Below are 13833 nucleotides of genomic sequence, written 5' to 3'. Positions count from 1 at the left end.
TCACCGATACCTAGGGGGTGGATGTCGGTATCATTAGTGCCACGGCTCGCTCTGGTGAGGAAGACATCGAGGAAGATGCACCTCTAGACGTGGAAGCTAGCTGCATCAGAGGTCTTTGTTTGCTGGTATGACTTGACTCTGTACGTTTAAGGCCTGAGACCCGATCTGGGAAGCTGGTGGCTTCTTAACTGGCTTACCTGACGGAGCAGTCGATGGTGACACCGACTTCAATACCGGTACCTCTGGCGATGCTGATGCCTTGGATGTCAAGGGTTTGGTCGGTGTCAGGGGTACCGAAGCAGCATCCATGGTACCAAAAATCTGCTTCTGTTGTAGAAGACAGTTTTTGATGGACCGCTTCTGTAACGTGGCGCAGCACGAACTAGACTCCACACGGTGGTCTGGCCCTAGGCACTGGATGCACCACTTGTGGTGAGTGAAATCGTACGCTGACTCCCAAAGCCCATAGGTACTGAATGGGTTATGGTGCATTTACCACAGCTTTGTGAAAGGGGCCCTAGAGTTGCACAAAACCAACAAATTTGAGAAATGTAAAAGAATATCAGCCATGGAAAAAGCTCAATCTGCTTTAAGCTGGGTGGTGTAAGGAACCAGGACACAGCATGATCAAACTAAACTAAACTAAACCTTAAGCTTATATACCGCATCTTCTCTATAAAGACAGAGCTCGGCACAGTTTACAAGAAATTTAGGGCTCCTTTTACTAAGCTGCGATAGCGGTTTTAGCGCATGCTAATTGTCACACGCACTAGACCTTAACGCCAGCATTGCGCTGGCGTTAGTTCCAGCCGCATAGCACGGGTTTAGTGCACGCTATAATCCTGTGTGCATTAAAAACGCTATCGCAGCTTAGTAAAAGGAGCCCTTAAAGATAGGAAAATATAATAAGAATTAGTGATTATATATAGAGAGCAGCGAAATTTACATTTTTGAGAATAGCCAGATTTTCAGATATTTTCAAAAGAATTGAGCATTTAAAGAAATGAAAAGCACCACACATTTGAACAGCATATTTTAAACAAATAGTTCGTAGAAAGTAAAATGTCCGATACTAACCTTTTCAAAATGCTTTCAGCAGTTCGTCTCCCTTTTTCTATAGAGAATGGCCCTCCTACTGGACAGACGGCGGTAGCCCTATAGCCATCAAAATAAGTACTGCAAACCTGAAAAAAAAAAAACCCAACATTTTATATTTAAATTAGCTGCTATGACAATTATAATTTTGAATTCAGCAAAATGCCGTGAATATACTTATTTTCTCTTTTTTAAGATTCAAAATTCATTTGAAAAGTCAAATTTACATTCACCACGGTTGCGCAAACTTAGAAGCTTACACAAACATAAACAGACAGTACAGAAGGAATGTAAGGCCCGGATTCTATAATCGGTGCCGTAAGTTATGTGGCAGTAAATGCCGATTATGGCACCGATTATAGAATCCGGGCCTTACAGTCCTTCTGTACTGTCTGTTTATGTTTGTGTAAGCTTCTAAGTTTGCGCAACCGTGGCGAGTGTAAATTTGACTTAATTGGTTTTAATCAGCATGGTAATTAACTGCAGTGTTAAAAACCAATTAAAAAGTCGTTTAAAAAAAATGTAGGCGCTGGAATCGTGTCTAAGTATGGCGACTAGCGGCGCCTAAGGTCTAAGTAGGCGTGTTTAAAGACAGAGATGATATTAGGTGCCATTACGTGCGTTTCTCTGTCAAACTTAGGCGTTGGTACCTTAGGCTTTTAAAACCATGGCCTACATTGCCGAAGCCTAAGTTTTTCAATAGCCGCAAATCTGTCAATGGCGCCTACACGTAATTGACATATGGCTGATGCAGTTTTTGAGGTGCCAGGTGATGTAGATGCCTTTTATAGAATGCAGGCCTAAGGGTCTTCTAGTCCAATTAGTTGATCTCGTTTCTTCCCCTTCTCTTCTTTTCAATCAAAAATCCTTTCTGCTTATCTCAAGGTGACTTGAATTCTGTCGCTTTTTCTGCTTCAACCAGCTTGACTCGGAGATCATGTAATATTTTTTTTTATCCACAGGAGTATGGTACTGTTTACAATGCTGATGTGGTCAAACAAATCAGGAGAAAGATCTCCACAATCCAAGTAGAAATGAACAAACCACAGTGGAGACATGTAGTGAAGCAATTTATTCATGAATCATAAAAATCTGTGCGATGGCTCGACATGCACGTGTTTCGGCCAATATGGCCTGCCTCAGAAGCCTTTTTGAGAATGATCAAGTACTCTAAGTTCTATGCGATTGAAGATACCGTACTGGTCTCTGTGCACATGAACAGCTCAGCTACCTTTAATTTAGCTAGCTCCTCACAAACACAGCCCTCTGAAAATCAATCAGGGTCTACCAGTCCTCTATCCCTATTCGCATTTGTCTTCTGTGGTCCTGCTCCCGGCGCTTCAGCCCTGAACTCAGAACAGATATATTTGTTAAGCAATTCAGACTTTTCTTTATCAGCTTCTACAATGCCACTTTTGCACTTCTTCCTATCATTGATATATCTAAAAAAAGGTCTTGTCTCCCGTTTTACCGTATCAGCTATTTTTTTCCTTCCATTTGTATCTTTGCTTTCCTGACTACTCAACCAACCTCTCTTAACTTTTCCAGATATTTTTGCATGTCTGCCTCTTTCTACAATCTTTTGTAGTTTATGAAAGCTAACCTCTTATTCCTTACCTTCTCAGCTCCTACTTTTGAGAACCAAAGCGGCCTTCTGTTCCTTACTTTTACTTAACTCACAAAAAAGTTTGTCGCCCTTACAATAACTCCTCTCAGTTTTGCCCACTGCATTTCTACTCCTTCCAGACATTCCCATCCAGACAATTCCTCGACGTAATCTCACATCCAAACAAAGTTAGTTTTTTAAAAGTCTAGAGCCTTTACTTCTGAACCCTCTGTATACCCATCTTAATATTAAACCGTACCATGCAGTTATCACTGGATGCCAGATGATCACCCACTGTAAAATCAGAAACACTTCCCCGTTTATAAGCACTCTATCCTGTATGAACCATCCTGCGTGGGTTCCATTACCAATTGCTGGAACAGTTCTCCTTGTAGAGAATCCAGGATCTCCTTACTTCTAGAAGACCCCACAGCAGGGTTATCCCAATCAACATCTGGCATGTTAAAATAACCTATTACTAAAACTTCCCTTTTTAGGTATATTCTGAATGTCTACTATTAAATCTCTGACCACTAGGACTTTTTATATTACTTTGAAATAAATGTGACTGTAGGTTGGCTTAAGACATCTCTCTTGCCTCTTTTTTTGCTTTTTTAATATTATATTTAACATATAAGGCTACTCCCTTTTCTTCCTACCCCGTCTTTCCTGAACAGATTATATCCCGGTATAACTACTTCCCAGTCATGGTTCTCCATGAACCACGTCTCCGTGATCACCACTATATCCAACTCATCTTCTTCCATCACAGCTTCTAGATCCAGAGTCTCATTTCCCATATTTTGAGCATTAGTATATACTGCTTTCCAGACATTGCCTCCTTTTCCCATCCATGTAGAGCAGGGGTCTCCAAGTCCCTCCTTGAGGGCCGCAATCCAGTCGGGTTTTCAGGATTTCCCCAATGAATATGTATTGAAAGCAGTGCATGCACATAGATCTCATGCATATTCATTGGGGAAATCCTGAAAACCCGACTGGATTGCGGCCCTCAAGGAAGGACTTTGAGATTCTTGATGTAGAGGAATACAGTGATTTACTTACCTGAGGGTTTATACTCATTCAGGGGCTTTGATCACCCTTCCCCCATCAATTCTAGTTTAAAGCCATCCTGCCACCGAAGACACATCTTCCCTTCTTTGGTAGATGTATACCATCCCTGCTCAGTAGCCCTTGGAAAATCATCCCATGGTCCAGGAAGCCAAAAACTCTTGAAGACACCATCCACCTAGCCATGCATTCATCTCTGAGATCTCTAACCTGGCCCTTACCCTCGACAAGGAGAATGGACAAGAATATCACCTGCACCTCCTAGTTGTTAACCACCGCCAGCAACAACTTCAACGTGCTCCTAGCGACCTCCTCAGCTCTCCCTCTGACATCACTTCCTATGTACGGAAGTGACGTCAGTGGGAGCAAATGCCGTCGCAGGGAGCATGTTTACGTTGTTGCTCATCGTGGTGAGCAAATAGAGGTATGGGGGAAGTGTATGGGGACGCACCTGCGGGGGGGGGGAGGGAGGGGGGAAGAATGAGAAGAGATGGGGAGAAGGAGGGGTATTGCCACCCCCACCATGATGGTGCCTGAGATGGATCACTGCCCCCCCTTTACTACTCCACTGAAAGAACCCCTTTGTGAGGTCTTTGTCTCAATGCAGCAGTCTGAAAGTTGTCCCCCCTGTAAATAACTTTGAGCCATTCACATAAACTGGTTATGGCCTTAGATCAGGGCAGCCCAAGTCTGGTCCTCGAGATCTACTGGCAGGCCAGAATTTCAGGCTATCCACAATGAACATGTATGAGAGAGATTTGCATACCAAGAAGGCAGTGCAGGAAAATCTCTCTCATGCATATTCATTGTGGATATCCAGAAAACCTGGCCTGCCAGTAGATCTCGAGGACCAGACATGGGCAGCCCTGCCTTAGATAATAAAATCTTAAATGTAGGGAATCCCAGTGGTGTAACATCATCAAGGGCAAAAAAAACCCCCAAACCTATAAGCGTCTGTCTAATTTGCTACCGCACAGCTAAGTGAAACTTGCCATCTATATTATATCCTGTGTTCTTAAATGAATTTTATCTTAGAAGAACATTTAAAAAGACTTTTGTGAACAGAGAAAAAGAAAACTCCAAACCTTATAAGATGTGGAGGGAGGTGATCCTCTTGCATTATGAACTTTTACTGCTCCACCCTCAACACCTGAAAAAGGTGAAAAAAAATATTGAGTTCTTACCTACGCTTGTTTCAGGCATGCGAGAGAGATCTTTTCTCATAAAATATGTAAAAGAAACGCATTGAAACAAAAACAAATCAATTTGAAGTATCAATATTAAGAACGGAATCATAACTAGCCTCTCATTAGTCATCCAATAAAAAATATGTTGAATGCTTCTTTCAACAAATTCAGGAATTAGAAGACAGACAGAGATGTAATTCCCACACTGCTCCTCAGGCTGGCAGGACAAGAAAGCTCCAGAAAGTAATATTGCTGACCGAGGATGTTGAAAGTAAATACCATATTTTTCGCTCCATAAGACGCACTTTTTCCACTCAAAAAAGTGTGTGGAAAAAAGAGTGCATCCTATGGAGTGAATACCCCAATCTCCCCCCTTTACCTTATTTAGGCTGCCGTCACTGCTCGCCCCTCACCCGCTGACGCTGCTGCTGGTTGCTCACTGCAACCGAAAATAGAAGAAGGGAAAGGCCAGGCGGGTGCAGCGATTGCACGCCGCCGGCCCAGAAGCCTTATTCCTGACGTCATTTTTGACGTCGGCGGACTTTCTCGCTGACGTCAGAATTGACGTCGGGAGTAAGGCTTCTGGGCTGGTGGCGTGCAATCGCTGCATCCACCTGGCTCTTCCTAGCAACTCATTCCGTTCCGGGTGCCGCGCTGAGCCAGGAGCCTCACTCCACCAGCCGCTACTGCTGCTTTTTCGTCGATGTCGGGGGTAAGGCTTCTGAGCCGGTGGCGTGCAATCCCTGCAACTGCCTGGCCCTTACCAGCAATTTTTCTTACCCCCGCTCTTGGGCCTCTCTTGGTGCTTTAGACAGGAGTCCCATCCTTGTGTGCCCCCCCCCCCGTTGCTGCTGCTTAGTGGACATGTTCTCACAGCGGCAGCAGTGGGAGGCAATTAAAACCAACGCACGGGCAGGCAGGCTTGGGGGGCAGAAGAGGATAGGCTGGAAGGCAGTGAGGAGAACATAGGAGGGACGGAGGAAGGGACAATTGGGGGCCTGAATTTTGGGGGGGGGGAAGATGACCAAGGCAGTGAGGGGAACATAGGAGGGAGGGACAATTTGTGGGCCTGAGTTTAGGGGGGGAAGATGATCAAGGCAGTGAGGGGAACATAGGAGGGAGGGAAGAAGGGACAATTGTTGGGCCTAAGGAAAGAAAGAAAGAAATCACCAGACAACAAAGGTAGGAAAAATGATTTTATTTTCAATTTAGTGTTCAAAATGTGTCAGTTTGGAGAATTTATTTATACTGTCTATATTTTGCCCTATATTTGTCTATTTTTCTATAGTTGTTACTAAGATGGCACTGCATATTTTAAAAAGTCATCTGCCTTGACATCTGTGCCCTGTCCCTGCCCGCCCTGTGCCCTGTCCTAGCCTACCACTAAACCACCAGAGGGAGGACAGGGTGCAGAGCCTGGCAGGGAGGGGAGACAGGGTACAGAGCCTGGCAATAAGTGTGGGTTTGGGTGCAGAGCCTGGCAGGGAGAATTTGGTTCAGAATGGGGTTTTTTTTCTTGTTTTCCTCCTCTAAATTTAGGAACGAAATTTCTTATGGAACGAAAAATACGGTAGTAAGCAGCTGCCAAATCCAATCTCAAAATAGCTACTGGGATCTCCTGTGGCAATCTAGTGAGGCTGCCGTGGGATATTTTGGCAGCTTTTTTGATTGAGAAACTAGCAGGGACAGGTACAACTGGGAATCCTCCTTTCCAGAAGAGGCTACAAGTTCACTAGGGCATTTAAGAGTAGGCCTGGGGAGGGCCTTCAGGTGGTGGGAGGGCGGAGGGGTTGTGGTCAGACCTGGCTTGGCAGGACCTGCTCTCTGGTGGTGCTAGTGGTAGGGCCTTTGCAGCGAATGGTCACACTGGGGGGGGGGGGGGGAGGTTGGTTATAGCTGAAACTATACTGGCATTTCTGTCCAGAACAGAAGAATAACAGAATCTAGATTTCATGGGGGAAGGTGGTGTCAATGCTGAACCTAAAATTTGATCGGCCTCTATTACAGAACCCCCCCTGCACTAACCAGATAGTGTTGGGGTAGTCAGGGAACAGAGCTTGGACAGAATTAGGAGTTTTCCACTAACCATTCAGTCCACTAACCAGATATCAGCAAAAAGGCTTCCTAACTTTATTCAGTTTGCTATCTGAAGAGTGGTGCTACATTGGTCACCACTAAATCTAAATATTCAGCATCAATAGCTAGCCGGACAGCAAAGCTGAGTACCGGAATTAATTCAGCTAAGGTGGCTGGTGTTTAAAAAAGAAACAAAGAAAAAAAAAAAAAAAAGCAATGACCTTCCGGGTGAATAATGAACCGCAAATCTTTAGTATGTGGTCACTGTGGGTTAACTGTTGATACATAACAGCATAACACAAAGGACTTTAAGCAAAGGCTACAAAACACATGAGAAACAACTGCTACTGTAGTTAGAATCTGCTCTGTCAGTCTGGCTTCAGATTAGGCCACAGTACGAGACCATTCACACAGCTCTACTCCAGTCTGCTCCATTTTGTGCTTCTGATGGTGGGAAGGTCACTCTTAGGGGTCTCAAAGTCAATGCTTGATGGCCGCAATCCAGTCGGGTTTTCAGGATTTCCCCAATGAATATGCATGAGATCTATGTGCATGCACTGCTTTCAATGCATATTCATTGGGGAAATTCTGAAAACCCGACTGGATTGCGGCCCTCAAGGAGGGACTTTGAGATCCCTGAATATATCAGTAGCATTTGCTCCGGTGTAGACCATGCTTTGCTGCTGGTAGGTGTAGTCCTCCAGTGGTTTTTATCACTTCTAACTGGCTGTCAATTCTTGGTATCCCTCCCTTGCTCCATCTCTTCCCCCATTCTGTCTTCCCATTGCTGTTTAATATTTTTCTTAGTCCACTTACTACCCTTATCAATACGTACAAAGATACCGTATTTTCACTCATATACCGCGCACCCGTGTAAAACGCACGCACACGGTTATAGCGCGCGGGAAACTGTAATTTATGTAAATAAATTTTTATATACCGCGCACACCCGTATACCGCGCATGCCACCCCGACTCTCCCGTCGCCGCCCGACTCTTCCTCTGACCGCCCCGACTCTCCTTTCGCCCGCCCCGACTCTCCTCTCCCCCTTGAAGTCCTGTCCCCACCCTGAAAGCCTGATGCCCCCCCCCCCCGACGTCCAATTCACCCCCCCGCAGGACCGCTCGCACCCCCACCCCGAAGGACCACTCGCACGCACTCGCACCCCGAAGGACCACTCGCACCCCCACAGCCTCCCGACCCCCCCCCATCATGGAGAAGCTCCTACCATTGTCCTGCTGCTTCCTCTGCCGGTGGTCCTGGCCCTTTTGTGAGCCCTGCGTCTGCGCTGCTTCCTCTTCCGGCGGTCCCGCCCTTTCTCTGATGTCAGAGAAAAGGCGGGACCGCCGGAAGAGGAAGCAGCGCAGACGCAGGGCTCACAGAAGGGTCAGGACCGCCGGCAGAGGAAGCAGCAGGACAACGGTAGGAGCTTCTCCATGATGGGGGGGGGGTCGGGAGGCTGTGGGGGTGCGAGCGGTCCTTCGGGGTGGGGGTGCGAGCGGTCCTGCGGGGTGAATCGGACGTCGGGGGGGGGGGGAACTATGTAAAAAAAAAGTTGTAAAACGCGCATGGTTATGCACAGTTTGTAAAATCGTGTATAACGCACGCGTTATATGCGTGAAAATACGGTAATTCCCATCTCAGTACAGGTGTAACTTTGGGCAGAAGCTTTCTAGTGATCATTTTCACAAAAGGTAGGGTTACCAGATTTTATTTTAGTAAAATCCGGATCCCCCTAGACCCGCCCGCCCAATTCCACCCATCCCTGCCCCAGTCCCGCCCCAGCCCTGCCCCCTGCTGCATTCTTTCGTCGAGCAGGAGGACATCCACACATGTGTGGATGCCCTCCTGCCTGATGCGATTTCGAGGAAGCTTTTCAAAACCCGGACAAAGTGCTGGGTTTTGGAAAAGCCGTCTGGACCCCCGGACATGTCCTGGAAAAGGAGGACATGTCCGGGTAACCCTACACAAAGGCACCTAGGTGCATATATTGCTTTTATAAAACACGTCCAACACGTATGTGTAAGTGTCTTCCCTAACTAGGTATCCTGTTAAAAATCTAGCTTCTATGAGTAATTTTAGCCAGAAGGGAAACAGAGGAAACACACAGTTTTTAACATTTCCCTGTGTTATGTTGATCTTCTCTCTGCCACGTACAGACACAACAGCTTTATTTAATCTAGAGTCATGGGAAAACAAAATTCTCATAGTATCAATTTTCCCCCTTCCCCCCCCCACTGCTTTGGGGTTTCACTTCTCATCCTTAAACCTTGACTTTGCAATTCCATTTAACTTTACAGGGTTTCCCTTTTCCCAGCAGTTTTAACTGAAATTGCATTAAGGAAGTAAGCACTTTTGTCATTCTTAACCTTAATTCCATTTCCATTTTGCCTTATCCTGTATTCAAACAGGCTTATGCACTAGCAATGCTCAGTTTTAAACATCACTATAAATCCAGTTTTTCTACGTGTGACACACAAAAACCACCTAATAATAGGCAAACGCTAGAACAAGCGTATCTCAGAAAAAACTTTAATAGAGACTAAGGGCTCCTTTTATCAAGCTGCGGTAGGCGGTTAACGCACAGAATACTGCGCGTTCAACCGCCTGCCGCGCTAGTCGCTAACACCTCCATTGACGAGGCGTTAGTTTTTTGGTGTGCCGAGGGGGTTAGCGCGTGATTAAATTTCCGACGCGCTAACCCCCGTAGCGCACCTTGATAAAAGGAGCCCTAAGGATCTCAAGTGCCCGCAGTTATTTGCCGTTAGAACCAGTCTTGGCTAATAACCTGTGTGCGGGCTATAATCGATCCAAATTGTCTCCTTTTGAGTTTTGATTTTTTTAATTTTTAACTTTTTAAAAATATAACAGTCTTTAAGAGCTTTTACTCAATTAGCTTATAGATATATTCTTTTTTTTTTGTAAATCTTTATTGACAATTCAAACTTTTATAATGTATAAAATTGAAAATACATTGTTATCACAATTATTACATTAAACAATTTTTTATCCCCTTCTTATCCTAATTATAAACAATAATATTATATATCATGCTATTAATATAATAAAAAATTAATTTTACTCTTCCAAATAAATATTCCACCCCCCACCCTCCCTGGATGTGTAAGGAATCTAACGAAAAAATGATAAACATAATTTTAATTACATTACATTACATTAGTGATTTCTATTCCGCTTGTGCCTTGCGGTTCTAAGCGGATTACAAGTTAGAAGACTGGACATTTCCAGTAGCATTGCAGTACATATAATCAAGAATGCGTTAAGTTACAATTGTTGTTCTGGACTTTTCCAGGATAAATTGGTAGTAGATAGTAGATAGTGATAGGTTGTTTAGACGAATAGAGATAATATTGTCCGGATTCTGTTGTTTAGACGAGTAGAGATAATGCTGTCCGGATTCGGGTGTTGCTGGTGGTGGTGTTTGGGTAGTCATGAGAGCATTTTCTAATACTTTTGTGAGGTTATGATGATGGGAAGTGTTTTTTGAAGAGATGAGTTTTGATTTCTTTTCGGAATGCTTTAATGTCTATTGATTTGGTCAGTAGATTGGTGATGGTAGTATCGATCTTTGCTGCCTGTGTCGCTAAAAGGCTGTCATATAGTTTCTTTCGTCTTGTTCCTTTGAGAGGGGGGTGAGTGAATAGGCTCTGGGTTCTCCTTAATCTGTGTGAGAGGTTACGGTGTAGTCTGTTGTTTAGATAGCTGGGTGCTGTTCCATGTATTACTTTGTATAGTAGACAGTAGAATTTGAACTGGGATCTTGCTTTTATTGGTAGCCAGTGTGAGTCTAAGTATGCTTTGGTGATGTGGTCATATTTGCCTAGTGAGTAGATGATTCTGAGGGCTGTGTTCTGAACTGTCTGTAATTGTTTTATCATGTAATTTGGGCATGATAGGTATAGGCTGTTACAGTAATCTACAATACTCAGTACTAGGGATTGTACTAATATCTTGTATTGATCTTTGTTGAAGAATTTTCTTATTTTTCTTAGGTTACGTATTGTGAAGAATGCTCTTTGGATGATTTTGTGGATTTGAGACTGCATTGTGCAATTTCTGTCTAGTAGGATTCCCAGGATTTTGAGTGTGCTTTGCATTGGGTACTTGATTGTATTTACTTCTAGTTCTGTGAGAGATGGTTTTTTTTCCCTTTCCAGTAGTAGGAATTTAGTTTTTTCCGAGTTCAGTTTTAGTTTATGACTTGACATCCATTTTTCTACCGTTTCCATTATCATTTTCAGGTGGTTTGTGGATAAGGGGTCTTGAATATTAAAGGGGAGGAGGATAGTTATATCATCTGCGTAGCTGAATGATACTGTGTTTAGGGCGTCTAGGGTTATGCCTAGGGATGCTATGAAGAGGTTAAATAATATGGGTGATAATGGTGATCCTTGTGGTACTCCACATGGGTTTGACCATGGGTCGGATATGTGCTCTTTTGATTTGACTTTGTATGTTCGTGTTTTGAGGAAGCTTTGGAACCATTTGTGAACATTACCTGAGATTCCTATTGCGTCTAATATCTGGAGTAGTGTGTGATGGTCAACTAGGTCGAATGCCGCAGAAAGATCGAGTTGAATGAGAAGCAGCTTGTTTCCTTTGCTGAGGTGTTGTCGGGCAATGTCTAATAGTGATACCAGTAGAGTTTCTGTGCTATGGTTGGATCTGAATCCAGATTGTGATGGATGTAGTATGTGATGGTCTTCAAGGTAGTTGGAGAGGTGTTGTGCGACAAGGCCTTCTGTTATTTTAATGTATAGAGGGATGGAAGCGATTGGTCTATAGTTTGCAGGATTATCTATAGGACCTTTGGGATCTTTTAGGATAGGTGTAATTATGATTTCTCCTAATTCCGGTGGGAAATGACCTTCACTTAGTGTTGTTTGAAGCCATAGTGTGAGGCTAGCTTTAAATTTGGTGGAAGCTGTTGCTAGTAAGTATGAGGGACAGTTGTTCAAGTCACATGAGGATTTGCTGTATTTTTTGTAAAGCCTGTTCAAGTCTGACCATTGTATCTTTGGGAAGTTTGTCCATATCCTGTCTGCTGGGATTGCTTCATCCGTTTTGGGATTGATTCGTATTTCTTCTATGTTGATTCTTGAATTGTTGAATGTGGATCTGGTTGTGATGATTTTGTGTTTGAAGTGATCCGCTAATTGGGTGGCTGTGGGAGTTTGGTTTCCTTGGGTGGCGAGAAATGGTTTGGTATCGGTGAGATTTCTTAAGATGTCAAAAAGTATTCTTGTGTCTGGTTTTTCGGTGCTGATGAGTTTGGAGTAGTAGTTTTTTCGTTTTTCCTTCAGTTTGGTATTGTATTGTTTGATTAGGATTTTCCATTCATCTTTGATGTGGTTGTGTTTTTGTTTTTTCCATGACCTTTCTAATTGTCTGCATTTTCTTTTTAGTTGTAGAAGTTCGTCGTCGAACCATTTATTAGATGGTCTGTCTATTTTGTTTTTGTTTTTTATTGGAGCAAGTTCGTTTAGTGTAGATTCACTGAGGGTCCGCCAGCTGTTTATGAATTCTTTGGGGTTGTTGGGGTCGATTTCGGGGTCGACTGTGTTCCAGAATGTGTGAGGTTCGATTTTCGGTCTGAATTTGATGAGTGTTTTCTTTGGGATGGGTTTGTTGTTATTTTGAGCCCAGTTGATGGTGAATGAATATTTGAAATGGTCTGACCATAGAGTAGGGTGCCAGGACCCGTTTGAGATGTAGATGTTTTGTGTGTTTTGATTTGGAGATGAGTAAGCTGCTATATCAAGTTGATGACCTTTTTCGTGTGTGGGTTCTGGGTTGAGAATTTGATAGGATAAAGTGTTGAGGTATGAGAGTATATCTGTTGTTTGTTTGGATGATTGATCTTCTAAGTGGAGATTTAAGTCTCCGAGGATCAAGTTATGTGTGGAGGAGAGTGAGTTCTGGAAGATGAATTCTTCAAGTTCTTGTTTTGAAGTGTTCCATTTACCTGGTGTAATGTAGCAAATAAGACAGTTCAGGTTTCCATTGAGTGATTTGTCAGATATTTGGCAGGCTAGCAGATCAAGATAAGGGGTGGAGTGCTTGGTTAGTACGTCGATGTTGAGATTGTTTTTTGTTATGATTGCTAGACCTCCTCCTCTTCTGTTTTCTCGACATACTACTTCAAGTTTATATCCTTTGGGGCAGAATTCTGTGATGCTTGGATCTGACTCAGAGGTGAGCCATGTTTCGGTTAGGAAGAGACAGCCTAGATTGTCTTTGGTCAGCCAATCTTTGATTAATTCTGCCTTTGGGCTGACGGATCTGATGTTCATATATGCGCAAGCAATTGTAGTGTATTTTGTGGTTGGTGTAGTGGTTGTATTGATGATAGTTCTTGGTGAGGTTTGGTATTTTTGTGTGTTTGCGTTAGGTTTTGGTGGGGGTCTTTTTCCCCAGATGGTGGGGATGCTGGCTTGGCTGGATAGTGGGCATGGAGTTAGTGTTCTAGTGGTATGCAGTTTTCTGGTATGTTGAACAGGTCTGTGTGTTGTTGTTAGGATAGGGATGGTTTGTATTTGGTAGCCTGTGGTTTTCCATTTTGCTATAAATGTGGCAATTAGTATGAGGGCAAGAATGAGGTTGTGTGTACGCAGTGCCATTTTTATTTATTTATTTTTTTTTAAATTTGTGAAGATTGCGGTTTGGTAGTTATTTGAGTTGGTTGTGAGAGTGGATGTATGGGTTGTGTTCAGAGTTCGCTGGAGAGGTGGTTGGAGAGGCAGGGGTTCTAATAGAGAGCAGAGTCCTCCTGCTTGCACG

General features: G+C 43.7%; 1 protein-coding gene across 1 annotated transcript in view; it reads right to left on the bottom strand.

The window, feature by feature from the left end:
• Window positions 1-13833, bottom strand: part of LOC117359047 — a 226417-nt gene that overhangs the window by 109983 nt on the left and 102601 nt on the right. The window contains exons 10-11 of the mRNA XM_033941168.1: window positions 4855-4919; window positions 1078-1184 (exon numbers count right to left, since the gene is read on the bottom strand). Of these exons, the coding sequence (XP_033797059.1) occupies window positions 1078-1184; window positions 4855-4919 (172 nt within the window). The remainder of the gene's footprint in view (window positions 1-1077; window positions 1185-4854; window positions 4920-13833) is intronic.

This window comes from Geotrypetes seraphini, chromosome 1, assembly GCF_902459505.1.
Source record: "Geotrypetes seraphini chromosome 1, aGeoSer1.1, whole genome shotgun sequence".
NCBI lineage: Eukaryota > Metazoa > Chordata > Amphibia > Gymnophiona > Dermophiidae > Geotrypetes > Geotrypetes seraphini.
The sequence above is the reverse complement of the archived record's forward strand: the minus strand, read 5'-3'. Positions and strand labels throughout refer to the sequence as shown.